This window comes from Tachysurus vachellii, chromosome 3 (assembly GCF_030014155.1).
Source record: "Tachysurus vachellii isolate PV-2020 chromosome 3, HZAU_Pvac_v1, whole genome shotgun sequence".
NCBI lineage: Eukaryota > Metazoa > Chordata > Actinopteri > Siluriformes > Bagridae > Tachysurus > Tachysurus vachellii.
The window spans coordinates 4,422,741-4,432,740 of record NC_083462.1 but is presented as its reverse complement, the minus strand read 5'-3'; the positions used below and the strand labels follow the sequence as shown (position 1 = coordinate 4,432,740).

At 43.7% G+C, this 10,000-nt stretch overlaps 1 protein-coding gene across 2 annotated transcripts in view; it reads left to right on the top strand.

The window, feature by feature from the left end:
- ubn2b (ubinuclein 2b) overlaps nt 1-10,000 on the top strand; it is a 22,452-nt gene that overhangs the window by 4,380 nt on the left and 8,072 nt on the right. For both annotated transcript variants that reach the window (XM_060865410.1, XM_060865409.1), the window contains exons 5-10: nt 1; nt 2,829-3,366; nt 5,936-6,006; nt 8,722-8,958; nt 9,215-9,325; nt 9,438-9,581. The exon at nt 1 is cut by the window's left edge. In XM_060865410.1, the coding sequence (XP_060721393.1) occupies nt 1; nt 2,829-3,366; nt 5,936-6,006; nt 8,722-8,958; nt 9,215-9,325; nt 9,438-9,581 (1,102 nt within the window). The remainder of the gene's footprint in view (nt 2-2,828; nt 3,367-5,935; nt 6,007-8,721; nt 8,959-9,214; nt 9,326-9,437; nt 9,582-10,000) is intronic.

Here is a 10,000-nt window from a genome sequence, read left to right as displayed (position 1 = left end):
GGTGTGTACGTGTGTGTGTCTCTCTGTGTCTGTACTTGTGTGTGTGTGTTCTATTATATGGCCAAGTGTGTTGATGTTGACACACACAAGGAAATTGGTTCCAGCTGTTTGTGGCTCTCAAAAGTACAGACATAAATAACACTATACTATACAATACACACATAAATAACACTATACTATACAATACACACATAAATAACACTATACTACACAATACAGACATAAATAACACTATACTATACAATACACACATAAATAACACTATACTATACAATACACACATAAATAACACTATACTATACAATACACACATAAATAACACTATACTATACAATACACACATAAATAACACTATACTATACAATACACACATAAATAACACTATACTATACAATACACACATAAATAACACTATACTATACAATACACACATAAATAACACTATACTATACAATACACACATAAATAACACTATACTATACAATACACACATAAATAACACTATACTATACAATACACACATAAATAACACTATACTATACAATACAGACATAAATAACACTATACTATACAATACACACATAAATAACACTATACTATACAATACACACATAAATAACACTATACTATACAATACACACATAAATAACACTATACTGTACAATACACACATAAATAACACTATACTGTACAATACACACATAAATAACACTATACTATACAATACACACATAAATAACACTATACTATACAATACACACATAAATAACACTATACTATACAATACACACATAAATAACACTATACTATACAATACACACATAAATAACACTATACTATACAATACACACATAAATAACACTATACTATACAATACACACATAAATAACACTATACTATACAATACACACATAAATAACACTATACTGTACAATACACACATAAATAACACTATACTGTACAATACACACATAAATAACACAATACTATACAATACACACATAAATAACATAATGGAGCTGAGTCGGATTGGTTAAATTACAGTGGACAGAATGGAAAAAAAAACAGAAAATATGCAGGATCTTATGTACATATAACGGTCGAGAGACGTGTTCAATCGACAAATCGTAAGGTGTGTTTTTTCTTACTCTAGTACGGATTGCATTATGATTGTGTAATTGTGAACGGGTTTGGCACGCGTTTGGTCGAAGAACTAATATATGTGTTTGTGACTACTGTTCGTCCGTGAAACACAGGAAAAGAATGAAGAAATAGAAGTGATTAGTCACTTGAAAAATCTTTGTTTCATGGAAAAAGATAAAAAATTTTTTTATGTGTTGTTCCCCTCTTGCCCCTTCATGACGGCGTCTCGTCTAAAAATAGAGCTTTACATACGGCACGTGAGTTCAACGCCACTAAGCGGGTGATCAAAGAAACCATTCAGGTGACTTTACGCTGCTTAGATTTTTACTAACTGAAAGACTCTGAACTGTAAACACAGCATGGCATGTGCGTGCACTTAACATTGGACGATGAGTTTGGGTTCTGGAGTTTTTAAACCAAAAATGTTGATGTTATTAAAAGTACTTAGTTAACGTTTTGAATGTATTCTTTCTAAAATCCCTACGTGTGGTAGCAATGTTTAAGAGTGTTTTCGAATTATCTTAACTTGATGAGGGCATTTAGTGACTCGCCTCCAAATGAATAAGGAAGAGTGATAGGAGAAAAAACATGCCGAAGGCAAAGAAACCCCAAAATCGAGTGTCTAACAGGGATGTGAGTGTGTGTTCTTCTGTGTTGATTGTGTGTGTGTGTTCTTTATATGGACAAGGTTTGATGTTGAAGCACAAGGACAACATGTTTTGGTCTGAAACATTTTACACTATGTTAATTTTAATATATTACAAATAATATTTACATTTATACAAGTACCTCTAGATAACACTATATACCAATCCCAAATACATATGTGTACTAACCACTGAAGCTCCTATTTACACTCCCTTAGATCACTATACTATACAACACACACATAAATAACACTATACTATACAATACACACATAAATAACACAATACTATACAACACACACATAAATAACACTATACTATACAATACACACACAAATAACACTATACTATACAATACACACATAAATAACACTAATACTATACAATACACACATAAATAACACTATACTATACAATACACACATAAATAACACTATACTATACAATACACACATAAATAACACAATACTATACAAGAAAACAAGACAGACGATGAGATACAATACAGACAGAATGAGTATTAAATATAAATACAGAATATAGAACAGATCAGTTATGTACATAAAGTGTGAGAAGTGTAAATAACAATATTGTACAGTTTTGTGTTTTTTGTACACTATACAGCAGCAGTAGTGTGTGTAATATATACAGATGATGTGATGACTGACAGTCCTGATAATGCAGCACTTATAGATATGAAGCAGTGAATATAATTATGGTGAGGTGTTAATCAGGGTGATTGTCTGGGGAAACAAACTGTTCCTGTGTCTGGAAGTTTTAGTAAACAAGGAGCTGAAAGAGGTTGTGTCCAGGGTGTGAGGGGTCAGTGGTGATGTTTCCTGCCCGGTTTCTGGTTCTTGTGTGGTTTTTGAGCCAGGTATTTTGAGAGAGGATGAAGAATAAATGACTTGTTGATGTTCAGACTTAAAGCCACAACCACTTTCCTAATTCTAGCCATCAGGTCACAGCCACTTGTTTCTTCTCTCGTTTTTTATATGGCTCTGTGACCCTTACCTCTGTTTTGTTTGCGTCCCTCAGCGTATCTGCTTTGAATCGCCCTGAGAAGAAAAAGAGGAAGAAGCTGATGAAGGACTCTCTCTCGTTGGCAGCTATGATCCGCCGATTCACACGAGAGAAAGAGGAGATGAGGAAAAAGACCCCTACTGCCGCCCCCACTGGAGGTACCACGGCTACCGGTGCGGTCGCGGGACTCAAACCCCCGAACACCAATCGCTCCGTCGTTAACTCGCACTCTGTCGCCCCTGGCAACGACCTCGCCGACCTTACCAACGACCCGGCCGTCATTCCTCTGCTGGGTTCGGCTAACGACGACATGCTGCAGGACCTGATGGAGGAGCTGGATTTCTCCCTGCTGGATCCTTCAGAGCTGTCGAGCCTCGAAGGTCAGGGTGAGAACGGTAACGGCGCCGTCCAGCGGGGAGGAGGAGCTACAGCAGCAGGAGGAGTAGGAGGAGCTTCAGTGGGACGTGTCCAGAGGACTGGGCTCATCCCTCCTCCTCCGCTGCCCAGCGGCCTGCCAGCTCCCCTCACCAAGCGCATCGAGGACCTGCGAGTGGTACGTGTCAGAATCAGGGGGGAAGGAATGATCTGTAGTTTGTGATGTCTTGCCTTTCCACACTGATGCAGGATCGTTAGCTGAAAACCTGCTTTTCACAGTAGCTTCTTTTGACTATTCTGATCTCCTTTGTCAGTAGGTTCCTGACCTGTGTATACGGAGCTTTGTCCTCCCCTCTGTAGGCATCTTCTTTGGTTTTTTTCAGTTTGGCTGTGAACTGCGGCTTGTTGTTATTGTATTTGCAGAAGGTTTTAGTTGGCACACACACGTCTTCACAAAAACTGATGTATACGAGCGCACTCACACTCGCACACTCTCACTCATACTCTCGCACTCGCTCGCGCACACTCTCGCACTCGCTTGCGCGCACTCTCGCGCTTGCTCGCACACGCACTCTCGCACACGCACAGAGGAAGAGAGACATTGATTAATTACTCAACTACTGTTTTTAATATACTTTTAATTAATTGGTTTTATTCTACAGACTTTTACTGTTTTTATATATATATATATTCAATATTTGTAACTTTATTAATTTATATTTACATTTATAAATCTCATTCATTATTTATATAACACATTAATTTATAGTAATGTGCCTCTATTTAATAACGTGTGAGTTTATTTTTTTCTTTATTTATGTAGCACTTAATTGGGATGATAGAATTTATTTACAGTGATACCTCGAGATACGAGTGCATTGACATATGAATTTTTTGAGATACGAGCTGTGATTCGACCAAATTTTTGTCTTGAAGTACGAGATACAAATAGCCGAAACAAAGATCCCCAACAACCACGTGTGCTCTGTTTCCCCGCCTCAGCTTCCCTCACTCGGTTAAAGCCGCCTTTCCACTGCACACGACAAACGACGGCCGATAAACAGGAAGTCATTTATTTCCTAAGGAGAGTCGCGTGGGGCTGCGTGAGGTGCCGACCATCTGCGGATCCGTTTTAAGCGTTGGATCCGTTATAAAATGTTTACTTGTACGACTACACCGCATCTGATATGCCGACCGGACAGGTTTTTATTAAAGCGACCGGCAGGTCGTTATGGTCCTGTTCTGGACAAGAATCCACGCACCCGTCCGTGCGCATGGACAGAGCAGAGAAAGCAGCAAAAATAGAATAGACCCCCCGTATAACAGAACCACTAATCATGCATATTATTAGATATGATCGCTTACGCGTTTTTAAATGAAAGTAATAAATGAATGAATGGATAAATAAATAATTAGAGGGAGAGAGAGAGAAAAATATGTGGAGATTTATGACGTAAACTGGTACAACGAACACGTGTTCCGGCTCGGTGGAGTCGGGGTTGGAGGAGGGAGCTTAGATCACGGCAGCAGCAGCGAAGCACCAGAGCGGCTCTATGAATGGGAATTTAAATGGTCGGGTAATATGGATGTCGTAACCGGATTGGTGCGCGTCGTGGACAGCTGATTAACAGCTGATGCACGCTTGACGACGTGGCCTGTCAGAACTGACGCGATGCTTGATTTAAGTTCGTTAATTTTAGTGAAGTTTAGTTAAGTTCCATTTAAGTGTAAAGTAGCATTAAGAGTGTGCAGTAGTGTGTGCAGTAGTGTGTGCAGTAGTGTGTGCAGTAGTGTGTGCAGTAGTGTGTGCAGTAGTGTGTGCAGTAGTGTGTGCAGTAGCGAGTAAGTGAACGAAAGTGTACGTACGAGACACAATTCCTCCTGTTTACTCCTCCCTCAACCTCCGTGTGCATCTTCCGTAAAGTAAAACCAGTTTATTTTTTTAACATTCTCTTTTATTACTGTATGTTTTTATACAATATTTGTCATTTATAAATACAGGTACTGAACATTTTTCATATTCAAAACACAAACAAAACAACTGGAGTGGAATTTTGCGAGCTGGAACGGATTAATGGGATTTCAATTAATTTAAACGGGGAAAATTGTTTTGAGATACGAGCAATTTGAGATACGAGCAAAGTCACGGAACGAATTAAACTCGTATCTCGAGGCATCACTGTATTTTAATACAAATATGAAACGATTCCCGTATAAAAGTGTTATTTTATTTCAACATTATTTATTTTCTTATGTTTAAAGCACATTAATGCAGTTTATAGGAAGGTCAGAATTAAGCCAGGCTATAAACCTCTGGATGTATTTTAGTTTGTATCTGATCTGTTCCTCTAAAAAAAAAAAAAAAAAAACACCAGATGCTACATCACACACACACACACACACACACACTTTTCTTCTTAGGTGTGTTTTGAATGAAGAGAAAAAATACCCACTGAACTGTTCTGTGCATCCAGGAGGAGAAGGAAGGAAAGGATGGAGACGTTGTGAAGGCGAGAGTAAATAAGGCATAGAGAGGCAGAGGTAGAGAGAGAGATGCAAAACGAGTCAGAGAGGAAAATATGAGGAAAGGAGAGAGGCAGAAATTGAGAGGGTGCAGTAGAGGAAGAAGTGTGATGAGGTGGGTGAAGAATGATACAGCATCTCACACACACACGCACACAGCTGCTTGAGATGCTGTGTATCTCTGCAGAGTTTTAAATGACTGTGTGTGTGTGTGTGTGTTACAGGCATCTCGGCAGTTTGATATGGAGGGGAGGAAGAAGTTCTTCACGCTGGACATGAACAACATCCTGCTGGAGTGAGTTTGCTTGTTTAATTCCACACTCTGAACCACCAGATTCGAAGAGATTCATTAGATCAGATTCTTCGATGTCTGATCTGATGTTACTCGCTTGTTCAACACACAACACAGAAAAATATAAAAACTACTTCAGTGTTTATCCCATAAACCTGTGGGATACGAAGGCTGGGAGAATGTTTATGCTAATCCTGTGAATTACAACAAAAAAGTAGCACGAGTTTCACAGACAGTGATTGTCGTTGAAGAATTAAGATTAAGATTAAAAAATGCAGCCAATCAGTAATAAGAATTCTCTGAAGTAAACATGTACTGGTTATAGTTGTCCTAGTTATTTATGTTTGTTTGTGTGTGTGTCTGTCTCTGTCTGTGTGTGTCTGTCTGTCTCTGCGTGTGTGTGTGTCTGTCTGTCTCTGCATGTGTGTGTCTGTCCGTGTGTGTGTGTCTTTGCGTGTGTGTGTCTGTCTGTCTGTCTGTCTCTGCGTGTGTCTGTCTGTCTGTCTGTCTCTGCGTGTGTCTGTCTGTCTGTCTGTCTCTGCGTGTGTGTCTGTCTGTCTCTGCGTGTGTGTCTGTCTGTCTCTGCGTGTGTGTCTGTCTGTCTGTCTCTGCGTGTGTGTGTCTGTGTGTCTGTCTCTGCGTGTGTGTGTGTGTGTGTCTGTCTGTGTCTGTGTCTCTGCGTGTGTGTCTGTGTGTCTGTCTCTCTGCGTGTGTGTCTCTGCGTGTGTGTCTGTGTGTCTGTCTCTCTGCGTGTGTGTGTGTGTGTGTGTGTCTGTCTGTCTGTCTCTGCGTGTGTGTCTGTCTGTCTGTCTCTGCGTGTGTCTGTGTGTCTGTCTCTGCGTGTGTCTCTGTGTGTCTGTCTGTCTGTCTCTGCGTGTGTCTCTGTGTGTCTGTCTGTCTGTCTCTGCGTGTGTCTCTGTGTGTCTGTCTGTCTCTGCGTGTGTGTGTCTGTCTGTCTCTGCATGTGTGTGTCTGTCTCTGCGTGTGTGTGTCTCTGTCTGTCTGTCTCTGCGTGTGTGTGTCTCTGTCTGTCTGTCTCTGCGTGTGTGTCTGTCTGTCTGTCTGTCTCTGCGTGTGTGTCTGTCTGTCTCTGCGTGTGTGTGTCTGTGTGTCTGTCTCTGCGTGTGTGTGTGTGTGTGTGTGTCTGTCTGCGTGTGTGTGTCTGTGTCTCTGCGTGTGTGTCTGTGTGTCTGTGTCTCTGCGTGTGTGTCTGTGTGTCTGTCTCTCTGCGTGTGTGTGTGTGTGTGTGTGTCTGTCTGTCTGTCTCTGCGTGTGTGTCTGTCTGTCTGTCTCTGCGTGTGTCTGTGTCTGTCTCTGCGTGTGTCTCTGTGTGTCTGTCTGTCTGTCTCTGCGTGTGTCTCTGTGTGTCTGTCTGTCTGTCTCTGCGTGCGTGTGTCTGTCTGTCTGTCTCTGCGTGCGTGTGTGTCTCTGTGTCTGTCTCTGCGTGTGTGTCTCTGTGTCTGTCTCTGCGTGTGTGTGTCTGTCTGTCTGTCTCTGCGTGTGTGTGTGTCTGTCTCTGCGTGTGTGTGTGTCTGTCTCTGCGTGTGTGTGTGTCTGTCTCTGCGTGTGTGTGTGTCTGTCTCTGCGTGTGTGTGTGTCTGTCTCTGCGTGTGTGTGTGTGTCTGTCTCTGCGTGTGTGTGTGTGTCTGTCTCTGCGTGTGTGTGTGTGTCTGTCTCTGCGTGTGTGTGTGTCTGTCTCTGCGTGTGTGTGTGTCTGTCTCTGCGTGTGTGTGTGTCTGTCTCTGCGTGTGTGTGTGTCTGTCTCTGCGTGTGTGTGTGTCTGTCTCTGCGTGTGTGTGTGTCTGTCTCTGCGTGTGTGTGTGTCTGTCTCTGCGTGTGTGTGTGTGTCTGTCTCTGCGTGTGTGTGTGTGTGTCTGTCTCTGCGTGTGTGTGTGTGTCTGTCTCTGCGTGTGTGTGTGTGTCTGTCTCTGCGTGTGTGTGTGTGTCTGTCTCTGCGTGTGTGTGTGTGTCTGTCTCTGCGTGTGTGTGTGTGTGTGTCTGTCTCTGCGTGTGTGTGTGTGTGTGTGTCTGTCTCTGCGTGTGTGTGTGTGTGTGTGTCTGTCTCTGCGTGTGTGTGTGTGTGTGTGTCTGTCTCTGCGTGTGTGTGTGTGTGTGTGTCTGTCTCTGCGTGTGTGTGTGTGTGTGTCTGTCTCTGCGTGTGTGTGTGTCTGTCTCTGCGTGTCTGTCTCTGCGTGTGTGTGTGTGTGTGTGTCTGTCTCTGCGTGTGTGTGTGTGTGTGTCTGTCTCTGCGTGTGTGTGTGTGTGTGTGTGTGTGTCTGTCTCTGCGTGTGTGTGTGTGTGTGTGTCTGTCTCTGCGTGTGTGTGTGTGTGTCTGTCTCTGCGTGTGTGTGTGTGTGTCTGTCTCTGCGTGTGTGTGTGTGTGTCTGTCTCTGCGTGTGTGTGTGTGTGTCTGTCTCTGCGTGTGTGTGTGTGTGTCTGTCTCTGCGTGTGTGTGTGTGTGTCTGTCTCTGCGTGTGTGTGTGTGTGTCTGTCTCTGCGTGTGTGTGTGTGTGTCTGTCTCTGCGTGTGTGTGTGTGTGTCTGTCTCTGCGTGTGTGTGTGTGTCTGTCTCTGCGTGTGTGTGTCTGTCTGTCTCTGCGTGTGTGTGTGTGTCTGCCTCTGCGTGTGTGTGTGTGTCTGCCTCTGCGTGTGTGTGTGTGTCTGCCTCTGCGCGCGTGTGTGTGTGTGTGTGTCTCTGTGTGTGTCTGCGCTCACGCAGCATTGAGCTTCAGGTACAGGAGCAGCCGGTGGATGTGCGTGCGGCCGTGTACTCCCACCTCGAGGCCTTCGTGCCGTGTAATAAGGAGGCACTTCTGAAGCGGCTGAAGAAGCTCAGTCTGAACGTGCAGGACGACAGGCTGAGAAACCCGCTGCTCAAACTCAAGCTGGCCGTCTGCAGCGCCATGCCTGAGCAGATCGCCCGCTACAACATGGACTGTCTGGCAAAAGTGGCAAAGTAAGCGTTCTGTGCACTGAATTGCAGTAGCAGCTTCTCATCAGGACCGAGTCTGGCCTGCACTTACTGCAATGTTTTATCTAGAGACTTTAGATATGATGATCAGAGCACTTGCTTTGATCACGCTGATATTACAGGCTTTTAGACGAATACAGTATCGGTGTAGCTGTAATGTCACTCAGACTTCATATGAGCTACAGATTAAAGTTAAAACCATTATCGTTTAACATTCCTGGTGTGTGTGACTGAACTCCAGACAACAGTCGGAGGAGGGCGAGAAGAACGGCTCTGAGGAGGAGGACGAGGAGAGGCCGGGCAAACGGGTGATGGGACCCCGCAAGAAGTTTGTGTGGGACGATAAACTCAGGTAAAACCTCAACTTTCACCTATTCACTGTCGTCCTGAGAGAGGCGATGTGATGCACTGTCAAGTGCTGTGTATCTTTGTCTCATGTGTGTTTTTGTGTGTGTGTGTTTTAGGGCTTTGCTGTGTAACCTGGTTCGAGCGAAGCTGGGCTGTTATGAGGCTGAAGGTCAGAACTCACCCTCTCCTGAAGATTACCTCAAAGCCTTTATGGAGACAGAGGTGAAACCCCTCTGGCCCAAAGGCTGGATGCAGGCCAGGTGTGTGTCTCTGTGTGTGTGTCTCTGTGTGTGTGTGTCTCTGTGTGTGTGTCTCTGTGTGTGTGTCTCTGTGTGTGTGTCTCTGTGTGTGTCTCTGTGTGTGTGTGTGTCTCTGTGTGTGTGTGTGTCTCTGTGTGTGTGTGTCTCTGTGTGTGTGTGTGTGTGTCTCTGTGTGTGTGTGTGTGTGTCTCTGTGTGTGTGTGTGTGTCTCTGTGTGTGTGTGTGTGTCTCTGTGTGTGTGTGTGTGTGTGTGTGTGTGTCTCTGTGTGTGTGTGTGTCTCTGTGTGTGTGTGTCTCTGTGTGTGTGTGTGTCTCTGTGTGTGTGTGTGTCTCTGTGTGTGTGTGTGTCTCTGTGTGTGTGTGTGTCTCTGTGTGTGTGTGTGTGTCTCTGTGTGTGTGTGTGTCTCTGTGTGTGTGTC